The 26,696-nt window shown below is 33.2% G+C and overlaps 1 protein-coding gene across 1 annotated transcript; it reads right to left on the reverse strand.

The window, feature by feature from the left end:
* Positions 1–4: 4 nt before the first annotated feature.
* LOC123542614 (neuronal acetylcholine receptor subunit alpha-2-like) lies at positions 5–24,362 on the reverse strand. The gene is made up of 9 exons (XM_053532077.1): positions 24,042–24,362; positions 12,845–13,043; positions 11,349–11,539; positions 9,795–9,888; positions 8,564–8,645; positions 6,560–6,650; positions 4,593–4,717; positions 1,980–2,108; positions 5–1,486 (listed from the first exon to the last, which is right to left on the reverse strand). Exons 1-9 carry the CDS (start codon positions 24,157–24,159, stop codon positions 686–688), a joined length of 1,830 nt encoding a protein of 609 aa, XP_053388052.1. The 5' UTR covers positions 24,160–24,362; the 3' UTR covers positions 5–685.
* Positions 24,363–26,696: the final 2,334 nt, after the last annotated feature.

A 26,696-nucleotide genomic window follows, 5' to 3' on the forward strand; every position in this document is an offset into this window, starting at 1 on the left:
TTTGGGCTCATTATTCGAGGTGTCATTTATTTTTTATTTTTTATTTAACGTCGCACCGATACATGATAGGTCATATGGAGACTTTCCAGCTTTTAATGGTGGAGGAAGACTGAAGGTACCCCTCAGTGCATTATTTCATCGAGAGCGGACACCCGGGTAGAACCACCAACCTTCCCTAAGCCAGCTGGATGGCTTCCTCACATGAAGAATTCAGCGCCCCGATTGAGGCTCGAAGCAACATCGATGAGGGGGCAAGGGATTGGAAGTCAGCGACCTTAACCACTCGGCCACGGAGGCCCCTTTGACGTGTCATTTAGACAACACTAATTAACAAGGACTAGATGATACACAAACTTGAGTGCTAGATTTTAAGCCAATGTAAAGCTTTTCTTAACATTTAAACGTGATAAGGTTTTATCTCAAATGTGCATTGCCCAGAAACCTATACGCATCTTTGATTCTTAAAATAAACCTCTGAATAAAAATAATCTTTACGGCCGCGATTAGTTATTTAACATGTACAAAAATTGAATGTCCCGTGTTATTAAATATCACATGAGTGCACGCTCGTATTTACTTTTTGTGTATTTAGGAACCTGTCAAAGATAGTTATGTAAACAGTTGGATGCACAAAGCTTAGTTGTATTACAATATCTTTGGTTATTGTTTCACAACAGGACAGATACTACCTCTGCGGATTATTCGTCAACAGAAGCATGATTGTCATTGTTACAATGAAAATTACAAAGCTTCCGAGCCAGAAACATAGAAAATCTATTGCATCAACAACACCTGGCCACGTTACCTCCTCTTCTAATTCTTCCGATCCCTGTGGTTCCGCGGAATCTTCGGCGTCGACACGTTTGCTGTCTTGGACCTTTCCAGTGCACCCATTATACTTCTTACAACTCAACACTTGCACGGCACGGTGGAGCATTTTGTAAAACCTACCAACAATTTCCTTCCCTTCTTCTCTGTTTACAAGTCGTAATTGTAAGACGGACACAAGAACAAAAATAGTGCTGACGCTAGTCATTAGAATAAGATACAAGGCAAGGTAGGAAAGAGCGTCAGAATTCGTAGGAAACTCAGAAGCTATGATTGTTAGAAAAACCGATATAGATAAAAACAGCGTTACGGAAAAAGATGCTCTCTCTCCGGATTTAACCGGAAGTGCGAACGTAAATATATTCAAAACTGAAAGAAATATGACCGGAATTATCATGTTCAACACATAAAAGAGAGGTTTTCTATGTAATTTTAGGGTATAAACTATCGTTGGTGTTTGAGAGTTGTCAACCTTCGCCGATGAACTTACGAGGTTCCAAGTTGAACTCTCCGAGTAGTCGGTTTTCTCAATTCCTGAACTTTCCTGAAGGAAGTTTATCTCTGTCTCTGTGTAGCTCCATGCAATAAATTTCATCGTACAAGACTGTGAATCATAAGGGAAATAGGTGATATCTACCGAACAAGTTGACTTTAACACCTGAAAAATAATCTCCGCTTGATCAATCCCGATAAATCTTGAAAGTTGTCAAAATTATTCCGGTCATCAAAGCAGGAAGATTAATGAATATGGTATGACCTAAGTCAAACACCTTTTGAGGTATGCGTACACAAACAGCAGATCTTTTATACATGTACAATCTTCCAGGATTAGACAGTCAGTTTCTTTTATTAATGTCTTGTTGAAATGATACTTTCATTTAGAATTAATCCTTAATATAACTTTAACAAATACATGTCAATGGAAACATGTTAGAAGCAAAATAAGGCAAATTTACTTCTTTTACATTAACGTCACTGAAAAAAAGCTAACACATGCTTATACTTCAAAATTATATTTGCAAACACCAAATGCATGTTCTTATGTTCTTGATTATTCTTATAATGATCATTTTTTCCCATAAACTTATAAGCCTGTGCATGCTGCAATACCTTTTATTTATTGTAGCAAACTATATATACATGTATATTACCTGAAATGGTTCCCATTGGACTACTCCGCTATCTTGTACCCAAGCGTTAAAATAAGAAGAACCAAGACCTTTGAATGAGTTAAACGAATTACGGAGCGAAATATCTGGCTTCCATATATCGTCTTGAGGCTGAAAATCAGATCAGAATTTGTTACGGTATTCAAAGAATGAACATTCAATATCGTTTTACGATTAAGACTTTTTTCATACCCTGTGAGAAGGAAAGCACAGGATAGTACAGGTAACTATGAATACATGATGATATCATTATTATATGAAGGATATATCTCTCTAATAGATCTTTTTTTATTTTTACATGTTGACATAATTTCCCCAACCACATTTTTCAATGGAAATACATATTTAAATTTTCAAAAAAAAAAAATCTGTTGTGAGGATTGAAAAAAAATATTTTGCTGGTTTAATGTCTTACAAATATGCTTTAAATAGAAAGCAAAAAGTTGGGGTCACCGTCTAGATATATTTAGAAAAAAAGAGATCCAGCGAATTTGATATTTGAATGCTTTTTGTTTCAGTTGATACTTCATAGATAACTTTAAGTGCTATGTTGGAAAAATATATCAAACATCTGGCAACATCGAACGAATTAAATATATCCTTTTAGAAGTGATTAATTTTGGTTAATAATGCATATAGCATTTTTAAGGAATTGGACAAATGCTATAATTCATTTAAGTCCGACTAATCGATCCTATGTGTTTGGAAACATGGTTTGGTGGTCGCGGCGGGCCATGTTCAAGATACAGTAGATACATTGTATATGGTGAATGCGGATAGGTTTTTATGGTGCCTTTTATGAAACGGCAATGTCCAGCCGGTGACTACATACCTTTATTTATTTATACGTATATTTCCCCGGTGCTTTGTCCGGTTTGATTTTCAGAGTTTGAAAAATCTTTGCGGGGATAAAATTGACCAAAAATCATAATCTAAAGTGTTTGAAAATGTAATTGCTTAAAGAAAAGAACACATTATGGAATATCTATATGTTTGGTTTAGTACATTACAATATATTTTTACTGGAAAGTTTTGTCTATAATGCGAAAAAAGTACACAAATATCACAATTTTAAATTCCAAAAAACATTCTTTTAAATCTTAAAAAACAAGTCCATCCGCTGGGTAATATTCTGTGAACTTAATAAAGAAATCAATATTTAAAAATTAAAACAAAACCACAGAAACGTTTAATTTTATTCAAAGACCTAAATCTACAGTCACACACGGATTTGTCCGTATGTTGTGGTACGGTGCTGATGGGATTGTTCTGTGGATTAGATGACACGGATAAGTAAGGAGCAGTACGTCTTAGTGCGGGAAAATAGTGAGAAACGGGGAACAAAAAATACAGGACGCGAATAAGTACTACGTTTAACTACGTTTTACTACGCCTGGTAACTTGACAAGCGCGTGGACGGGTATGCGGTGAACTACACTGAACTACGCTTAAGTACGTGCAGCCTGGGACAACTACGTTCAGCTAAGTATAAATACGGTAATGTACGTTTCAGTACGGATAACTACATTTTAGTACGTTTAACTACAGTCTAAAGTCACGCTCAAATGGGTACTGATCACTCAAACATTTGTGCATTTTGTAAAGTTGGAGAAACCTGCAAGCTTGAGGTAATACCCCTATCACACATACGGCGCGGAAAGCTACGTCTAGCCACAGATAGAAACGTAGTAATCCGTTTCGGTCCTTACCTGAGCCGTACCTTAAAGTAGTAGTCCGTTTCAATCCGTACGGCTCAGGTACGGATCGATACGGATGACTACGTTTCTATCCGTGGCCAGACGTAGCTATCGGCTCCGTATGTGTGACTGGGATATAAGTCTTGAATACGTTTTGAAAAAGTGTTGGTGTGACTTTAGATCTACCCTTACCTATCATCTTTTGATACCAATCTATTAAGGACTGGCAAAATACGTACTGATAATATGATTTTATTTTACAGCACAGTATCAAGTTTACTAGTGTTATTACAGTATATGTGCTCAACCAGTCATTTTCAATAGAAAGTAATCATTAATCAAGATGTTTCCTCTATGTATTTCAATGATTAAAAACCCGCAAACATAAGAAATGTAATTAATGTATTTTTCTCTAAGAGGGCAATTATACCAGTTTTGCATGGAGACATGAGAAATAAAACGAATCCTTAATACATTATAACACTGACAATTAAGATTTTATCAATCGTCATGGCTGTTATAGATGAAAGATAAAAAAATTGAATAGAGAGAGCGAGATTTACCTGATGATAGAATATGCACTTAATTTACAACCAACCAAAATAACAAGGGTGTCTAAATTAATGAAGTGTCTGTAAAGAGTATGACAACAGATTTAGACAAAACGTTTACAATTTACATCATTTTACACCCCAAGAATCCTTGCACGCACCGAGAACCTATAGTACAGTCGATTTCACTTATTTGAATACTTGTTATTTGAATATTCCGTTTATTTTAATACAAAGTTAAATATTTGCAAAAACGGTGCGATTAACGTCTTTGTAATCGTAAGGCTTTCAGGCTAGCAGGTGCTCTTTCGAGGAGAACTACGGATGGAAATATGAAAGATACTTACAATTATGATGCGTTTAATGTCATTGTGAGCACTAGGCGTCCAGGTTAGCATTTCATCTGTCCAGGAGACGCTGAGATACCCAGCTGTGGTCAAGCTCTCTTCTTGCTCATCAAACTGGGTAATGGCTGAAAATCATATTAGTATAAGGATGTATATTTCAAGGTATGATCTGTTCACTTGCACATAAAGCGTTATTCATTTTAAGTAAGCAGATGGTTGATACACTTGCTGGCATACGTAGGTTTGTTTTAAGTTATTTTCCCTTTACCCTGCTAAATTTTTTAAGTAGACTGGTATATTTATTATTCAGGCTGATCTTGACTTGCCGCAAAGGCAGAAATGCTTGTCGCTATAGCCGTCTTTGTTTCAGCTGAAGAGACGCTTTTAGTTCCACCTATATAATTCATATAACTAATGACCCTTGGGGCAGGGCCTCTTTTCACACAAGGGGCATAATTTGAAATCTTTTTTGATTCACTAGGCCATGCTACATACAAAATAATAAAGGCCTAGGCCTTGAACTTTCAGACATGAAAAAAAAATCTACATAAGTCTACGTAAAATTTGGGACCCCAAGGCAGAGTCTCTTTTCCCCGCAGGGGCATAAAATGAACAATAGGTAATGCTACATACTAGATAGCAAAGGCCTACGTCTTGCAGTTATAGACAAGAAGATTTTTTAAGCTTTTTCGTGTGTAAATCTATGTAAAATTTGGGACCCCGGGGATGGGCCTCTTTTCATCCCAGGGTAATAAGTTGAACAATCTTGGTAGAGGACCACCAGGCAATGCTACATACCAATTCCCAAAGGCCTAGGTCTTGTGGTTTCAGACAAGAATATCTTTAAAGCTTTTATATATTGAGTCTATGTAAAATTTGGGACCCCTATTTCGCCCTATGGGCAGGGCATAATTTGAACAATCTTGGTAGACGACCACAAGGCAATGCTACATACCAAATACCAAAGGCCTAGATCTTGTGGTTTCAGACAAATATTTCTTATATAAGTCTATGTAAAACTTGTGACCCCCGGCATGAGGCCTCTTTTCACCCCATGGGCATAAATTGAACACTCTTGGTAGAGTACCACAAGACAATGCTAGATACAAAATCCCAAAGGCCTAGATCTTGTGGTTTCAGACAAGAGGATTTATTTCTTAATATATAAGTCTATCATGTGAAACTTGGGATCCCCGGGGCGGGGCACTTTTCACCCCAGTGGCATAATTTGAAAAATCCTCATAGAGGATCATTAAGCGATGTCACATGCCAAATATTGAGGGTCTACGCCTTGCGGTTTTGGACAAGAAGATTTTTTATTTTTTTCTTTTTGGTTTCCATGGCAACCAGAGTTCTGTGAGGAATTCAATTCTTTAAACAACTTTGAAGGGGACTACACAACGAACATCCAGGCCAAGTTTCATCAACGTCCATCAAACGGTTTCAGAGGAGATTGTGTTTAAAGGAGAGTATGGACAAGACGGTGAGCGATCACAACAGCTCATCCCGAGCACTTTGTGCTCAGGTGAGCTAACAAATACAAACAGTTATGAGATTGTAAAAAAACTTCTAACTGCCTTACCGTGTTACGCGCATACTTAACTTTTTTCATATATATTTGTTGCAAAAACATTTGTGATCAGTATATCTATCATAAAATACTCTCCTTACCAGCATGCACTTAATTGTCTTGCATAGTCACCAAAACCACATTTTTGGACTATGATTTTTCTATGACAGAACTAAACAACTAAATGGTTTAGGCGTTTAACAGGGATATGCATTCACGTGAGATGATGCATTACATGTCGCATTATATTTTCCGTTACTCACCTGTTGGACATAGTCACCAAAACCACGTGTTTGGACCATAATTTTTCCACCGCCTGCAAGAACTGAACAGCTATATTTTTCAGGGTTTTCACATGGATATGGTCTTCCATGTCCTTCTAGAGATGATGCATTACAAATCTCATTATATGTGCCGTTTCGGTAGAAGAGTATGTCATTTGCATCTTTATCATAGTGTAGTTCTATTTGTTCTCCATTCTGTTTATCCTGTTAATGATTTTCAAGGTTTAACATCATCTCGAAACAAATGTTATAATGATTTTATAAGAAATATTTAATATAGTATAAGACATAAAACAATGGATGTGATTTGATGTATTCTGTTACAACTCATGGTAAATAATGGTTGAAAACACAGCAAGAAAAGTACTAGTACCAGTCAAGTAAGATATTAAAAACGAATATTAGAATTTGCTGAGGCCCTTGTCCAACCAGGAGGCAATAAGTAACCAAGACGACCATCAAATGGTATTAAACTAAACCTTTACTGATTTCTATTTGAATGAGAGAAAAATAAAACGACATGTTTCTTAAAGGCGGCTATTTCGTTTTACTTGTAAAATAAGCATTCGAATAAAATGCTTCAAACCCCTCCCCACTACCCCCACCCCTCCAAAAAGAAAAAAAGTCGTGCTAGATTAAAACTTAATATAAAAAATGTATGTTATATACCATGGAACAGGTATACGTGCTTTATAGTTAGCATTGATGTCCTGTTGGAAGTAACACAGCATTAGAAAGTATAGTGTCATTTACATATGGACGGGCGACAATGCCAGATGGTTATGTAATGCAATTACGCAATATAGTGAATATTTAATTGATATTCTGTAATATATTCGATGTGGTGGGACGGCGAGGGTTAAAAAATATGACTGCGTGGTTCCGTTTATAAATCTATACTAATTTGACACTACACTGTATCATAATACAATGTGAAGTTAGGCGGAGCTAATCAGCTAGTGGCTAGTCCAAGCTGACAAATAGTGAGTCAATACATTACACATTCATTTCCATATTTGCTCATTTGTGCATTTAAAGTTCTGGCCACAACCACCCATGATGTCTTTGCAGTAGGATATACTGTTTATTTGGCTGTTACATGCGTCTGAGTTGCATGAAAAACAGAATGGCAGACTACTGTCTTTTGATATCAATGATATCAAGCTAAGTAGATATGGACGGAAGGCTTAGGTTAGCCTCACCCCATTCAGACCATATCAGCCTCGACCTGATAACATATATTTTAAAGACAGTACCCTGTTATTCTCTTTTTGACAATTATTTATTTTTATCAAAAAGTGAAAATTATAACATAAACATACATATGTCTTTTGTTCTTCAGATAAAACACTTCAGTGCCTCTCTGATAGTTTAAATTTGACGTTAAGTTTCAAGGATGTCTTAAAGGTGGTCAATCACATTTAAACAACATTTAATGACATTTTTTACTTTTTGTATATTCTGGTAGAGAATTATTTAAGGAACAAAAAGACCGATTACATAGAGTTAGATTCCTATTTGAAATGTATATTTTCTTATTTTTATAAAATTTTGTAATTGCTCCCCTTTAATATGAAAGTATATAAAAAGCTGGGTATTTCTTTTTATTTCGGTACAATGTCTAGTTTTACATTTGCATTTGATAGACATATCAACTATTGAACAATATGAACCAAAATGCAAGTTTAAAAGATGTGTGTAGCTTCTGAATTCATTTATTTCCAATCTCTCTTGGTTGCGCAACCAAGATAGGCAAAGGGAGGTAATAATAATTTTTTAAACTTGCGTTTCTAATGAATTCCATCTAAATACATAATTTTTAATGCAAATATTTTACAAATATATTACAATATGTCTAATATTTATACATTTCCTTAGGTAAAGTATGTTTATCAAATTTATACTTATGATAAAATAACTCTATCTTGGTTGGGCAACCTGGATAGGAAAATGAAATTTTAAAAATACCTCCAGTGAAAATCTAATTTGTATTAAGTGTTAAGTGAACATAAATGAGTGTAAATGATTAGATGCTAAAGTTTCGAACAAATCCAAAATCTGATTATCCACCTTTAAAAAGTGTTGAAAAAGAGTAGTGAACAAGATGACTGACTTACAGAAAACGCAAAAGCTGTAAACATCGTTGATTCCTTGTTTCCTTTTACGACGTACCCCGTCCTAGCTTGTATCTCAAAGGTACTGAAATAATAACATAATTTCTGTATAACATTTTTATTCTTTCCCCCAGATCTCCTTTTAAATACTTAATGAATACTTTTCAAATTTTACATATTTACCAAAACTTAATCATTTGTAGGTAATGTGAAAGATCAAGAACGGTAAATAAATGAGGAAACGAAACGAAATTTAAATTGGTGCCTTATGGCAAACGTTTTTACAATTTGCATCTAGTTACAATAGGACACACGACGCCAATATTTATAGGTCATTGGATCTGTATCGAGAAATATGTACTAGTTCTGCAGCGGAAATATTGTGCGACCTTAGGAGCGCAATATCATTCCGCAAAAGAACGAGTGCATATTTCTCGGTGCAAATCTTATAATCTTTTAATTACATACACACACTACACTTATAATTATTATATAAATGATATAATTTGTTCTTCAGCCTAGGTAAAATTGAAACACTGTCGTTAAAGAACATTTTAACGCGACTGAATGCATGAAACTAACGTCACAAATGACGTCACGCACCCGATATGAAATTTGAACGTCAATATGGAAAAATATTCACGTTTCAGGTTTCAGTGTAACTTAACGGAGTTTACAAATGAGTATGTAATAATTTACAATATTGACTGCTAGACTTCATTTCTAATGCGTCATTTTGTTTTGTATCGTCGCGTTAAAAAGTTCATGAACGGTAATACATTTGATATTGCTTACACTAAAGAGCAAATGTGTATCATTATATAAAAGCAATAAGAGTTAAATTTTTCGTTCTATTGCGAAATAACATTGCGTTCCAAAAGTCGGGAAATATGTCTGCTGCAAAACTCGTGTTGATTTATCGATAACAATCTATAAATAATCAATGTGTCACTTGTGGCGTTGCTTAATAAAATATCAAAACAAAACTATTTATTCTATACAAAGTCCATTTCATACATTTCATATTTTGTTGTTGTTAATATGGTCCATGTTTCACGCTTCGACACCAAATTAGAACAGTTCATCCGCCAATACGTATATTTTTTCTTATTTGTGGCAAAATGTGATATTTAATAACTGTTCTTTAGATATCTTTACATATAACAATACAAAAGAAAAGAAGAAGAAATATAGAATATATAATGCTATGTTGATGTCACATTGCATTACTTACGTGTTGTCAGTGAGAAATACGTATTCCCCGTGTCCATTGAAATCATAGCTATTTCCATCTATTGTTTTAATCCTAGGATCACCCGAAGATGTAACTGAAAATGATTTAATGGCAGACAGTTTGTAAACCATGGATTCAGTTGCTATATAAATTTAGCACGGCTTTAAAAGTCTCCCCGTACTTGGATTCAGTGTTGTTATATTTTCTGGTCCTTTGGGATCATGAAGTCCATTTAACATATGTGTAATAGAGTTCCGCTTGGATCATGGAGTCCATTGAACATATGTGTAAAGGAGTTCCGCTTAAGCTTGTGCCGGGGGCGTGAGAGGTGTTGCACATTTCATTACCTCTCATGAACAGACTCAATCAAACCGAGTCTGTTATTATTCTTCTTTGCTTCCAAAGGATCTTTTTACAGATTTTATTTAAATTAATACAGATTAGTACAAATTCCTTTAACAATTTACTCCAAACAATTCATTTGTTTGCTTTTTTGTGTCATTTCTAGCGTCGATTGACAACACGCCTTTAGCTCTTCAGGTAGTTCTGCACGCTTCAAAGAAATATTGATTTACGATGTAGATTTTATAAAACATTTTTATTCCATGTACCCGAAGGAAAGATAGCCAATAAAGATATAAGATCATAAGCTTAACTTTTTTGTAATACCGGTTTGAAAATATTGGTCCCCAAGTCAATGTAACAATAGGCTCTCTAATGGATACTCACATTTTTTTTAAATTTCGTGTAAAGGAAAAGTTCCACGATGTACATTTTAATGAAACTCGTTACACCTGTAGATGTACATTATTTCTAAATCATGTGGTCAAATAATACATAAATCTGTTGGCTGATTTTGCACAATTCGCTAAATAATTAATCATCAGTCCTTACACTGGTATTTACTTATTATGCTACAAGGCATAGTTATAAGTTTTTCGGATAAATGACGTTACATCGTCACTTCCGGTTAATGAAACGAGCAGAACTATCATATACATGAAATCTAGTTCGCCAGATGTTCAAAGAATTTATTTTCAGCACAATATTTCGACCGTTGCGTTATACGTATTACTGCCATTATAAAGAATACTTTTTGTTAGTTATTTATTTATTTATTTCAATAAAAAATGATAAACATGAAATTGATTTACATCAATGTTTCTATCTATATGACTCTGAGATCATCAGGATTTTTACCTAGGCGCCCTTGTAAGAATTCGGCCTAGCGTCAAGACTTATACAGATTCGTTATTGCCCTATAGCAAGAAAAGTCAGTTTTCCAAATTTTACTCTGAACGTATTGCCACAGATACCAAATAATACTACTAATTTGCACTTTTTCTATTTGCAGTTAAGAAATAAATAAAAAGGAGAGCGGTGATCTAGTGGATAAGGTGTAGACCGCTCAATCCACGGGTAGTGGGTCACGAACCTGACTTCTCATATGACACCAGTACTTGCTTTTCCAGGAAGCTTGAATTAGCCTTATCACAATCGAGTTAAAACAAATGAGTATAGACTAAATTAAATAAAAAATGATATAATTCAAACCTGTTGATGGTGGAAGATATGCGCTGCAATTGTCAGGTGGATTGATTTCATGAAATGATTGACATGACTGTTCATATATAGTTGAATCGTTTCCGCAACAGTCTATATAAGCTTTTTCAATGACTTCTTCTTTTGTCTCAAGTAGAAGATACCCAGCAGCTGAACCTCCAGTTATCAGGTTACCAGTTTCGCTAAACATGGAAAGAAGACTTGATTTTCTGACAATTAAGACGATTGGAAATACATGTCTACCAAAGTATTTGTTGAGACTGTATAGTATGTGGATTCAGTGATGTTATATTTTCTAGTCTCAAGGATTCAATGTATTGTCTGTGTGATTGAAATCCGTTTCCGCCTGTGTTTGGGGGTCGTTGGTGTTGCACCTTTCATAATCGCTCATATACATAATAAAACGAGTGTGCTATCATTTTGCTTGCTTGTATTGATAGCTTCAAAAGGATCTTTATAATTTTTTTGACTCATATCTTGTCTTTTGGAGGAATATTATGAACCCTTTGTTATGGAGAAGCTCCATCCGTAACTAAATAATAGTTTTATTATTTCACATCTTCTGTTTTTATCAAAACATTCTATATTCCGAATGAAAATGTTTTTCTAATGATAAATGGCAATGATATGATGACGTTGAATGAATGGATAAATGAATGAATTAATGATGATGATGATTATGATGATGATGATGATGATGATGATGATGATAATGAAATGACGATGATAAATGATAAATAAGAAATAGCGATGACGAATAATGATGACAATAAAAGAATAGACTGAAGATGATGTTGATGATGATAATGTTTTTGTTTGCTGTTGATGATGGTAATGAATAAATGAGTTTGAATAAAGAGATCATTAAGTGATAATTAAGTGATGAATGTTGATGGCTTAAAATTATCAACATGATGTATATGAAAAGCTTTGAAACAAGGAATGTTTAATTTTATAAAACTAATTGAACTGTGAGTGTCCGCCGTTTAGGTATTTTCAAAACAATAGTAATTATCGTAAAGCTCATACTAAACTTTTGATACTTAAAACATAATCTGTTACGCACATTCTGTTGTACACACAAAATTTGATAGAAACTAAGCTATGATGATTTTTCAGGGATGACAATTAAGCTGTCTGTTTAAATAGAATGCTTAGTGTTTTGGCGATTTTTGAGGTTCTGGCGTTTTAGATTTTCAAATACTTTTTCACTTACTTTATGAACATACATTGTTCAACTGTTCGTATTGAAATTATAACGGAACCACAACAGATACGTCAAAAAGAAACTTGTTGTTATCAATTTAGGATAAAGATAATAAAGATAGCTTGTTCGACTGAATGAACTGACAGAAAACGTTAGTATATTCATACACATATGAATGCATGTATATGTCAAAACATTATTTTCAACTTATATTTATTATGTTTATTATATAACAATGTATTTAGTTGTCATAATAAAAATATAAAGTGAATTATGTTACCTGTAGCAACACATTTGTTTTGCGCCTTCCTGAAAAAACCACTGTCTGTAACAGTTTTCAGTTTTCTCAAAAGTATTATCAAGTATGATTTTCTGTTCAATGCAAGGACATGGTTCTGCTCCTCTTCGACCAGACGCTATGAGATTCTGAATTTCTTTATCAGCTGTAAAATTTCGGCAAGCAGTCTGTCTTTCAGCATCTGGTTATGAATAAAATGTACTTTCCATGTTTATATTCGCAAAGTCATATCTCAGTAACAACGAAAAGGGTTTGAATTTCAAATACAAATATCTATAACCTACTGTACACCACTTGTCTCAAATTTAGCTTTGTCCTGTCATTGCTATGAAAGAGACTTTTTGTTTAGCCGTTTCCGTTGTATTTGTTAAAATATTACGCGATCAAAATGACTTTCTAATTAAGAATCATCAGTGTTTTATTCAAATGGTCGATACTAGATATTTCCGTAAGCTTCAGTCTAAATAGTTTTGGTACTTGTAACATGTGTAAAGATTAAGTTCTGTTCAACCCGGGGCTAGAAAGTGTTGACGGTAGCTTCAATTGCACTGATATTCATGAACAGGCTCAATCAAACCGAGCCTGAAACAGTTTCGTTTATGTCGTGTTGGGCAACATTTGGTTTTCCACTTTTTCTATTTTGATAAAACTTACAGCTTCAATCATCCATTTTTATGATGTTTTCTAACACTCTATGACAACGGAGGTGATTTAAATTGAAGTGTTATAGAATTCAAATAACTAGATTGGAATTTACACCGAGTAGCATCCTATTGGACATATATTTTGCAAGAGCGTATATTTTTGTTAAAGATAGCAAAAGGCGCTATGGCTTCCATTATCATTAACAATGCAAATGCTATTATGAATATTTAGATTTACTTTTGAAATTGCTTTATAATATAAAACACCAGGTGAGGGTTCGCCCTATCTAGTTTTGTTTTTATAGCTACTTGAAAAGGCATAATACATCTATAGATACAAATAAATGACAAAAAGATATGCTGTCCTCATGCTTCAGTTAAAATATATTTCGTCTTTTTCACAAACATGACTAATATCTTTCTAATGAGACATTGTTTAAATAAGAAAAGTTGTTTTGTATATCTTTATCCCCACCCCCTGAAGGGCAGCATACACTAAAGTTTATATATAAGTCCTTCGATTTTCCATCGGTAAGTGAGGAAAGCCTTGGTGCAGGCACGTCAAACGTTTTTACTTAAAAACAAAAAACATGTTTAAAGCCTGTTTATTTCATGAATACATCATAATTATACACATTTATGTAATATTATAACTTAAATGCATTACAGCTTATAACATTACTAAATTTCCATAACTAGTTTTGAGACACCATCGCAGTTTGGTATTTAGTTCTGTCACAGTTGTACTTTATGTTTCACTCATCTGATTGTATCTGATGTCTTGTTTTGCATGCCGAGCATTTGTGTATCATTGAATACAGTACATTAATATCTGCTAATTTTAATTATGTATTGTCACTGACCATCTCTGTGATTGCTGTATATATTATCTATGTATAAGGTTGACATAAATTGTATTATTTACAAGGGCGTGCCTTCAGATGAATGTATGAGTTTCATTAATTTTTATTCTGTACCCATTTTTCTCTTGCACTAGTTCCGTGTTACCGTCACATATAACTGCGTTTTTATATAAGTATATTGATCTGGAATGCTGTCGTTTCAGATGGACTTTGCCTTGTCACATGAGGTGCGCATCCGTTAATTGTAATTTATGATAGTGGACAGTATTACGACCAGTAATCAAATGTATGCAAACTTTGACCTCCCATTAAAAACATATGTATTCCGTTTTGAAAAACAATGTATAGTTACCTTATCCTCGAGAATGAAATGGCTGATATCAAATATTGTTATTTTGCCCAAATGCTCTTGTCTGTAAAACAGTATTTTTGTGTCACTTTACATGTCAAGGGTAATATGAATGTATAAAAATATGAGCAATTCAACAAACGTAATTACCCATTTCAACTGTACTTGATCCTTTCTATTATCATATATCTAGGGACTATGAAAAATTCAAATTTATTGAATAATTTGTATATCATTAATTAATTTTTAAAGGCGTACGCTAGAATTCCCTGTATATGAGATGGGCGAAAATTTTCCCAATAACAGAATTTCTTTAAACTTTGGATATTGAAGGACAATCATCTAAGAAACAAAAAAATGCAATAAAAATCATAGGTCACCGTTATCGAAAAAGAGTTATCTGCCAACAATTTAAAAAAACTGTAACTATATGTCGAGTGCAGAGCTTTCAATAAGAATGTCTAGAGCAGAAAATTAGTTGATAACAGAAATATTATTTCATGTCCTCGACTCAAAGGTTAAATCCTTTAGATGAATTTTATCTGCAAGTTCATAAAAGGAAATATATTAAATGCAACATAATACATGTTTACATATCTAATTTCAAATTGTATGCACGCATGCATAACTTTATATTTTTGCAATTTCTTGTATATAACTTTTTTTTTACAGTGACAATATACAAATTTTCAACTTTAAAAATCAAAGTGTAAACAAACCATATTTGAACGCACGAGCGGACAGAAAACGGGTATCAATCCCGACCGTTAAATCTTACCATAGGCTACGAATGCTTATATGACCTTAAACATCAATATCGACAAAAAGATTTTAAAGGAAGTAGTTTAAAGCCACTAGTTTTAATAATCATTGCGCCTAAATATTATGAATTAAATCTTTTCAACTGTGGATAATACTAATTTCAATTTTTCAGTCTGATGTTTACTTCAGATCTGACCTTCCCTAAAAAGATGATTTACCTGTTACCTATTTATTTTTCAAAAAAACACAGTTATGATATTTTCCCAGAAAATGAATTTGGCTTCGATTCGATTATTAAACATAAGCACTTTTGGAAACGTCATAAAATAGAAGAATGAACGAGAGCATTAAACAAAAGGTTATTATTAAACAAAAGTTCATTCAAAGAACCCTTACGTTTAACGTATAAACATACATTTGTTTGGGAGGAAAATTACTTCAAATATATGGTTAAGGGGCTGTTTTATGCCTATGGCGTCGCCTTAAATTGACCTGAAACGTTTTTGTTACTTTTCTTGAATCAACTCATTTAAAATATTCAATACTTTTATTATAAATGTTTTTGCTTTTTCTTAAGCAAAAACGCAAGTATGTAGTGAAGCTCAAATAATTATATCCTTCCTTTCATTTTCGTTAATTCATAATTTGTGTCTTATTTACTTGTTGGTAGCATTCCAACTTCATATCACGTATAAAATATTGTTATCTAGATAAAGTTAGATAATTAGTTAATCGAACAATTTATAATTCGATAACTTCGGAGTTACAAATTGACGTACAAATTAGTCGAAAAAACGATGACTTCCTCTTTGATATGCAGTATGTTATTATCTATAATATAAGCAAAATATCGCGTGAGTTACAAAAATTACGAAACATTACAAAACTAACAAAGACAGTACCATTCCTAAATATCTTGAACATTCTGAAAAACCGTTTGCATTATCAGTTTTATAGATAATAAAAGAGGTATAAAATAAAATAAATTGATCGGCAAGTTGAAAGGCATATTGAGCGAATCTCACCAACATCTCGTGTTTCTACCGGTGTATGAAACAAAAAGCAGAAGGGTAAATATTTGTGTCTTAAACAACTTTCTACCAGATCGTTTGTTTATAGTATTAATGTTTCTTTGCTTTTTTCAATTTTGTTAGTATTTTCTACACGGGGTGGTTGAAAATTTGGCCGCATCACTAGTGTTATATAACTTTAATAAGAGTCTGTTGGTTTGATCACAGGTGATCCAAGTCAGCAAAGCGTTTCAATAACTTAAAGATAACGGCGGTTAACACAGTGATACCAGGCTACGCTAGATTATCTCCTGTCACGAGTCTGTGTATTTTATACGTCTTTGAAATAATTCACTGGGAGGAACGAGTGTTACGGTGACATCTTCTGCAGAAAAATGTCTGCTTGATTCACCGCAAAATCCTGACCATACAAGAGACGGATCTTCTCAAATCTTTCGAAATTATCAGCACACGTGATAAATATAAAAAAAAACTTAAGTATTTCTATTTTGATAGTTATACTTTTATATAATTGTTAAAAGATCTAAAATAGTTTGTCCGGAAAGTAGTAACTGAAGCTCATTGTAAACTCAAAACATGTTAATAAGAATACAAAACTTTGCCAAGGGCAGTCACCAAACCTAACAAAATACGATTTTTTCTCACCATTGTCTCTTCCTTCCACTTCACAAATCAACAATACAAATATCAGCGATATCGCCATTCGTGTAATTCCATTTTCAGTACGGCGAAATTCATTTGTTTTATCCATCAGTCTGAGATTTATTCTGAACTTTCAATAGCGTTTCAATCAGAACTACAAAACTCAAAGTTTAACATCCTATAGAAACGTCAAAGATCAAATCTTTCTTTTAATTGTGAAAATTAATTTGTTTTGCAAAATGAATTACGGTATGTGACAGTTGTAATAAAATATCACAAAATACGGCCACTTTAAAGTCATTTCAACAGATAACGTTATCATAGCCAGGATGGTCGATATTCATCGGCTCTAAAGTATAATCGCGTTGTAAGAGGAATTTTATTTTTTGTGCATATTTGCACAATAAGAAATTGTAAGAGCGCTTAAGTATAATTAAGAAATAATAAGTTCCCAAAAGTGGTTTATCGTAGAAAAACCCGAGTTTTGAGTTCTTATGCGTAAGGATATATTACGAAGGCCGTAGGCCTGAGTGATATATTATTTCGCATAAGAGCGAAAAACAAGGGTTATTTTACGATAAATCACACTTGGGAACTTTTTATTTCGATTCTAACACGACATAATAGTATCAAAAGTGTAACTACTTTTTACGACCGTGCTACGCACCTGGATCGGATGACGTCATTGCACGCGAGTGGTATATCGCAGAATAACCCGAGATAGATTTTGCTGTACATGAATGTAGGTTATTTGCTGGTCGTGTTAGAATAAAGAATGAACTGTCTGCACTGTCATTAAGGTATTCTGCACGTTTGATAATACCGGAAGTTATGGCGTAACGTCATTTATCCGGAAAACATAGACTAAAGCTTGGATTCAGCCTACAGAAATAAAAATATTTTTTAAGAATTAATGAAAACCTGTGAGTAAATTTATTAAAATGGCACTGCTAATATATTTATAAAGTCAAAATATAATATTAAAACATACGAAACGTTATAAAATAAAACAATTCAAAATAATGTCTCAAAACTAGCGTGAAATATTCGTATAGAAACAAAAATCGACCCTAACGTGCAGAACTACTTCAATCTGTTGTTTACAATACATTTTGGTGTTAACTATACCTGTTAATTAATGTACCCGACTGAGTGGTAAATAAACTCTATTATTTGTTAGCTCGAAATGGCGATTATGTTTTCTGGATAATTCCGTGCGATTATGTTTCCTATGTAATTTCCGTGTGATTACGTTTCCTAGGTAATTCCATGTGATTGCGTATCCTCGGGTAATTTCCATGTGATTGCGTATCCTTGGTAATTTCCATGTGATAACATTTGTTCGGTAATTTCCGTGTGATAACGTATCCTCGGTAATTTCCGTGTGAATACGCATCCTCGGTAATTTCCTTGTGATTACGTATACTCGGTAATTTCCATGTGATTATATATACTCGTTAATTTCCGTGTGATTACGCATCCTTAGTGATTTCCATGTGATTACGTATTCTAGGTTTTCCCGTGTGATTACGTATACTCAACAATTTCTGTATGATTATGTATACTCGGTAATTTCCGTGTGATAAAGTATACTCGACAAGTTCCGTGTGATTACGTAAACTCTGTAATTTCTGTGTGATTACGTACTCTAGGTTATTTCCGTGTGAATACGCATCCTCGGTGATTTCCGTGTAATTACGCATACTCGGTAATTTCCGTGTGATTACGCATTCTCGGTAATTTTCGTGTGACTACGTATTCTAGGTAATTCCCGTGTGATTAAATACACTCGGTAATTTCCATGTGATTACGTATATTCGGCAATTTCCGTGTGATTAGGTATAATTCTTGTTCGATATTATTTTGGTGATAATGTAGCTTAAACAATATTCACGTCAGGTTTGGGAATGCAGTTTTTTAGACAAGTAATTGGTATTCCCATGGGAACAAATTGTGCACCCCTTCTTGCAGATTTGTTTTTATACTGTTATGAAAGAGATTTTATGTTGAACCTTTCTCGAGATACACAGGCAGATATTATAACTGCATTTAATACATCACGCTATCTGGATTATATACATAACATGGATAATCCGTTTTTTTATCAGTTAGTGGAAAATATATATCCCAGGGAGCTGCAGTTAAATAAAACTAACGACTCGGATAAAACTACTTCATTTCTGGATTCACATCTGTCTATTTACGAAAATTTCATACAGACCAAAATTTATCACAAGTGGGATGATTTTAATTTCAGTATTGTAAATTTTCATCATTTGGATGGAGATGTACCCCAGGCTACATCTTATGGGGTATATATTTCTCAGTTAATTCGGTTTGCAAGAGCGTGTATTCATGTTGAAGATTTCAATGAACGTAACTTATTTATTACAAATAAGCTTCTTCAACAAGACTACCGTTATTAAAAATTACGTAAATACTATTCCAAATTTTACTATAATCGTAATTGAGATTTGATTTTAAAATACAACAGCAATTTAAAATCACTTCTGAAAGAAGTTGTATCAAAACCCGCTTTTTATGGGGATGTGGTTTACAAACTTCGTAAGAGTTTGGGTCATTGCAAATTTCGAATTGTATTTAGTAAAGTAATAAAACGTTTTATGAAAAGAGGTTATGACTCAACTGTTTTGAGACACACAGCATGTTTCGTGTTCAACCTTTTACTTTTATTTACACTGTCTTTGGTGGGGGTAAGAGTGAAGTTAAATGCACCATAAACTGGTTTAAACTCCCCAGTGTTAGTTTTGCCAATGACCGTTCCAAGGCGGTGCCCCACTGTGTTCCTGTATGTGTTTGTTTTGTCCATTTGTGTTTTCTAATTTTTGTGTGTGGTGTGCGAGGGTTGTTCGTGTATGTCTTTGGGGAGGCTGCGTTTTTTAACATGGCTTTCCCTGTTGGATATTCTTCCTTGTTTTTATACAAGTCGCTAGATTTGCTTGCATATCGGCAAATTCGAAGTCACGAAACGATAATATGTAACTGAATAGAGCTTTCCACTGTCTTCAAAGAATACTGTAAATTAGTCTACATACATAGACCTATTCGCGTTATAAAGATTTTTAAAGTTCACTGACCGTTTTGTATTCACCAGTACATCGAAGTTGTTTAAGCTCTCTTTTAAAAATCATCAAAACTAAAGCCACCTCGATTCCTAGCCAAAGAAAGAAAGACAAAACAAAAACAAAAACAAAAAAAAATCAAGGAGCTGCATTCAATAAACGCTTGATGCCCCCGGTGGCATCCTTGACGATACAAAACACGTCCAAAATGAGATCAAGTTCAAGGTCAAGGTCAAACTGAGGTAAGGTGATGTCTTTAGATGAGGAATGGTCACATGTTACATCTGTATTAGTATCAAATAATTCTAGTTAAGGGTATTGATGATAAACGAAACGGTCCCATTTGGTTAACCTCGTAAGGACGAACGAAGGTACAGACGAACGGACGGACAGGACAATCACTATATGCCTCCTGCATCGTTAGATGCCGGGGCATAAAAGAGAATAAAAAAGAGAAAAAAAATAAGAAAAGATACAATGTGAAAAATATATTTATAATTTCTTCTCTTGAATTTGTTTTAGTTTATCTTTTTAATATCATCAAAGCACAAACCACAACGATTCCTAGCTAAAAAAAGGAGGACAAAACTAAAAAAAGACGATAAAGGAAACGAAAAGAAAGAACGATACAAACAAAAACTATGTGAAAAAGAAAAATATGTATAATGTCCTCTCTTAACTTAAAGTTGCCGGCTTGTTTATATCCTTGTTTTTTGTAAGGGTTCAAAGCGACGCTTTATAAACGCACCATCTCTAAATAAACAAATTGTACATTTCCTTTCTCAACTAGACCTATTCATAGTTTAAAGAATTATACCCGTAATGACATTCAGCAATTTCCGTGAAATTACGTAAAATCTATTCGCGTTAACTCATTCGGCATCTCTTCGATTGTAAATGTAGCTCAATCTACTAATAAGTGTGGTAAAAATGAAAAAAAAAACCTGCAAAATCTTAATTGTTAGTACAGGTCCAATATCTTAATGTTCATCTTTTAGTACAGGTCCAATATCTTAATGTTCATCTTTGCATACGTCTCAAATTTTAATATATCTAATTTTTGCACCCGAGTTACTAGTTATTTTTTATTAAAGTTCTTTGAAAATTAAATAACAATATTTTCAAAAATCTTTTATTAATATAAGTTAACCATAATTAACTTCGTGCTGACAACAAGCAAGAAACCTGGCCTTTCAATTCATAGCAACCTCATAATACTTAACTATTTAAACTATTGCTTTTTCCATGATAAACGGAGTTGACAGTACGAAACAGAAATCAAAATAAATTTGAAAGAACACAAGAAGACATATCTAACGTTCTAAAGGCGTTGCTCTATTTACATAGGTGCACACTAGCTGTCATAAGACTCAGATAATCATATTTGCTCTGTTATCGTTCGTGTATCAATGTAACCTGACCTTAGATGAGTTATTTTCGAAAAATATGTGGGTTTGATTTGTGAGTTTTATCATGTGTATTAACTTTTAGAACACTTTTCCTTTAAAGGTTACCTCGTGTCTATTTCAGCATTAGTACACTGCTTATAAGCTTTCATGAATTTGACCGTATTTGAAATGCAAGCCGACATTGAATTAAAAATTAAACTTTACTAATGAAATGCATTAAAAAGGTTTGTCCACATTTATCGCCGTATCATATATGTCATAGAATGATTACTTAGCACGTATATATTTACAATGACGGTAAAGAGTGTCACTAAAACAAATTGTCTTACAAATAATGAATTTGGCTCATATGCAGGAGAAAAATTACTATGTTACGGTGTTAAAATACCTGAATCTATTTCTTTAACTCGTGGTTAACATTCCCATGTCTTGTTATCAAGCTGTTATCTTGTTAACAATAGATAATTCTTGTTTGATATATGAATTATTCGACTACATCTGTAGTATTGTTAAGTTGATACGGTTCGAACTCATTGAAAAAAGGCGTCTTCCCTCTAAAGATATATGATGAAGTTGCAAAATAATTATCTTGTACAAAGTCTATCATTGAATGTTATGATAAACACGTATGGGACCTGCCATTTATAGTTAGACTTTTATCAGAAACTACCAGTATGAAATATTACAGCTGTAAAAACTGTTCTTGTTTTTTGTTCAAACTTACAGCCATGATGATTTCAAATCTTGACATGTAGATTTCATATAACATCATTGATTTTACTACTGTATATTTCAATTCATATGTCTCAAAGCTACAGCTGTAGAAATATTACAGGTGACGAAAGCAGGGTAAAGATAGTTTTAGGATGAATTGTTATTTCTAGTAAGACCAGCAGTTACTACAAAAAATGCAAAATAAATGTTCTTAAAAACAACAAAAATAAAGCACAAACAACAACACCAATAACAAAAGAAAAAAAAAACAATATGAAATAAGTATAGCATATGCAAAATTTAAGAGTAGGATACAAAATGGAAACTATGCATAAGGTCTTGTTTATAATACTTTCTATTTCACGAAGATACACGACAGTCTTGTAATTATTTCGTTTTGACTTATCAGCTTCAAGTACAGTGTAAATAGTTAATGCATGTACTTATACATATCCTTCTACAATTGTATTACATAATTAAAACAGTTGCACCTACTCATAATGGTTAAATTCTATAATATTGTAGAAGATGTAGTGTCTCTGTGAACTTTAGTTATATCCCGCCTTAGGTAATTATAGATAGCTGACAGTACTCGTGTTTTCCTCCAAAAAATATGCAGCTGTAATTTTGCGACATGAATATTTTTCAGATGTAACTTTCAATTGTAAATTTTTACAGCTGTATTTGTGAGAACTGCATGTTTTACACTTTATTTTAAATGTATTTCTAGTCATTTATCACTAAAAGACGTTTCACCGCTGTAAAACAGTTCCCATTTTCGTACAGGAATACTCAAATTCCATAACGTTAAGTTTGTGCAAATTTATGGAGCGCAGTATTACTCCACGAGAGCGAGAAAACGAATATGTAGTGTTTAAGTTCAGTGTAAATATAACAATAATTTTGTACATACCCATTTTCACATACTCCATGTAAATATATATGAATTTGACCATCTTCGTTAATGAACTTTTAAGTGACAAGCCATTACTAAGACGTTACGCACTTGATTTGAACTTGTAAAAGCAAATATAGAACAGTTACGAATCATAAGCCCAACTGCTTTTCTTTAACTAACTTTGTAGGTGACGTAAACTCTTTTGCAGGTGGGCGAAGTGTAAAAGTACTGGCGACTGGTTGCAGACGCTTATTGTGCTGTCTTCGATGATATTTATCTAATAAAAATCTCTCAAGTATTAAGGAAAAATAGGCCTAATTTCAGCAGAACTAGGACCTTCTTCTTTCCAACACTCACGTTGGTTGACCGACTGATATTATATAACTTTCTTTGATAGACCTGTATGTGCATCTCAAAAATTCATATATGTATATGTTTGGAACCTATTCAATCAGATTAGGTTCCCGGACACATAAAATAATTTCTGGAGAGACACTACTAGCTATATAACGTATACTGCGTCTGTATTTCGATAGGAATAAATCCAATTAAAACCTACTAAATGGGAGTGTGCTAACTTTACTGCCAATTATATTTTTACTGTTACAGTTTATAAGTCATCTTCGACTTAGTTGAGGCAACGACTAAAACTCAAGCGAGGGGACATGTAAAATGTTGAATAAACCCCACTCACACTTTTAACATAGACTCATAATTTTAAATGTCGTCTAAACACAAGACTTTAGGAATAATGGACATGGATAAAACTCAAAGATTGTCTTACCAGTGGTACAGCTTACTGTCATGACACTCAGCAAAGTTAAAAGAAGCAGCAAAGCATTTCTTTTTAATCCACCAGCTAAATGTTCTAAAGCACTTGTTTTAACATCCGTCTTTGTCATCCTTTTTCACTGTTCCCGAACAATATTTCCTAAAGGATTGAATGAAATAAGTTGCATATATTTTATGGAAGAATCTGTCATTTAATTTTCTTTTAAATTGTCATAAATATGAAAACAGAGATAGAAAATTAGCTACGGTGTAAACTAGTTTGACACAAAGTAGAGCACGAGTACTTCAGTTTGGTTGTAGCAGATAACGTTATCACGACTAGATTGGTCCTTACGTTCTATAGGCTTAAACATTGATGTTTAAATTCACGAGTATGAATTAAAATGAAGAATTTAATCATATCTAGGTTAATTTTATCTTTGGTTTTCAGAAATTAAAATGTCAAAAGGATTGTCCGCGGATACTTGAAATGAAAATGAAAGAAATCTTCACAATTTCCCTTCAGTCTATAATTTAAAGAAGATATCAGGCATGGAACGTTTTCTTTCTCAGATGGATGCAATTACCGACAAAGTAATAAAAACAAACTAAAAAGAGACTGAATTTTGGTGTTCAAAAACATATCATTTTAACCTGTTTATTGTAATAAATCTTTTGTATATACCGAAATAAAATTTAGCTATAATTGTCGTTTTTCATTAACCGGTCATACTCTCCATACTAAAGTGCATGATCGCATATAATAGAAAATAAAAAAAAAACATATTTGTTAAATAGAGTATGTAGCTTTTTTGTATTTAATGTCCTAACATGACCAAAGATATTCCCCCCGATAGCAGCTCGATGTTCCTATTCAACACATTGCTTGAACATCACAATTACTACTTCATACCGTCATATTTCATAGCGGCGGGCTGAAAAAGAAAACAACACAGGTTTTGTGCATGCTTTAAAGATATAGAGTATTATACTTGATTAAGTTTAAGAATGAAATCTTATATCTCAAACATTGGATACAATTATTATTTGGCGTTAAGATGCGTATCATTATATAACGAGGACGCATCAACTCCAAACTTCATTCATCAACAAACCGTTGCATTGGAAACAATACTTTTAAAACGTAAGTTTCAGTATTTATTATGAATACTGCTGAATGTGCTTCCAACTGGTAAAATGTAGTAACAGATTTTGTGTCCAAATAGTTGGAAAGAAGGTTGGCATTTAAAGTAGTTGTGTAATATAAACTTGATATGTGCATGAAAGTCAAAATTACAATCCAGTTGAAGCATCATCGCGGGACACTGCTGCTCTAATTAAATGAAATTAAACATAAACGGCAATGTTAATGAAAGTGCAACACCCATCATGCTCGCTAGCACCGGCTTAAGCGGAAACCTACTATCAAGAAATGGAACTGTACAGTCGATTCGAAAAAGTAATCTAGTCGGAGGATGTTTAAGGCTGCAACACATTTGATTAAATCTATAAAATAGATTCTGATTTCAGGGTATGGCCAAACCCTAAAATCAGAATGCAATCAAACAAAACGATTGCAGGCTTGGGCATACGTTTTGCAATGCATGACTGTCTAGCTTGATTTGAAAACTTTGTCCTTCTATCCTTATCTTTCTAAATATGTTCATGGCAGCTAGTGGAAAGTGTAGCTTTATTCATACCACTAACATAGACTTAACGGTAAATATATTGTAACAGAACTGAATTGAATAATTATTTGATACGATAAAATGGCATTGTGTTCATTTAGATTGTTTCTAAATGTGTAATAAATCTGGTCTGACATATGTGTGATTGTAAATTTGTAATAGAAAACGAAATTAAATTATTCTGCACCTAGATCAGATAGTGTATAATTGATAAAACACTTCAAGTAGTGTAGATATGAAACGCCCATCGTTATCATTTTGATAACTAAAATGATGCTCGCATGATTATGTTTGTATCAATGTCATGGCTGCCTCGTTTTCAAAATACGCTATTTTGCACGTTAAATTGATACCTGTCTTTTTATCAATACTTCTGCACTATCAATATATTTAAACGAATATGATGTCATATTTTCTGGTCTTGGATAATAGACTCCGTCAATAAACTTCTGCTTAAGCTGGTTCTAGGTTCATGAAGGATATTGCGTGTTTCATTACTTTAAAAGATCAGATTAACTAATCTGATTAGAATAATTTGCTTGATTCCTATCTAAGCTTTCAAAGCTTTGAATGTGTTAATTGATATAATACAAATACATCGGCCGTATTACAAATTGAGGTTTTAATGACAGTCAAATTAACCATATTTGCATGTTTTAACACATAAAATGTTCGTGGTTTGTACAATGTACATTATAATCATTCTTTTTTTAATCTTGTACAAATCATAGCTTTGAAGTTATTTTGATAACAACCTATCAGTTAATAAAATGTTTGGTATTTGTAAATGTTATTAACAAGACGTTTTATAACTTTTAAACTTAAAACAAACATGGCATAACTTATCTTACATTCTTCCTTATGTCAATTACGACAACAGTCTGACACTGAGTAAGGAATATTATATACAGTTTGAATATATATAGTTAAAACGAAAATGGACACAATGTCAGCAATATGGCATCTAAGTAATATATCTC

Source organism: Mercenaria mercenaria, chromosome 19, assembly GCF_021730395.1.
Source record: "Mercenaria mercenaria strain notata chromosome 19, MADL_Memer_1, whole genome shotgun sequence".
NCBI lineage: Eukaryota > Metazoa > Mollusca > Bivalvia > Venerida > Veneridae > Mercenaria > Mercenaria mercenaria.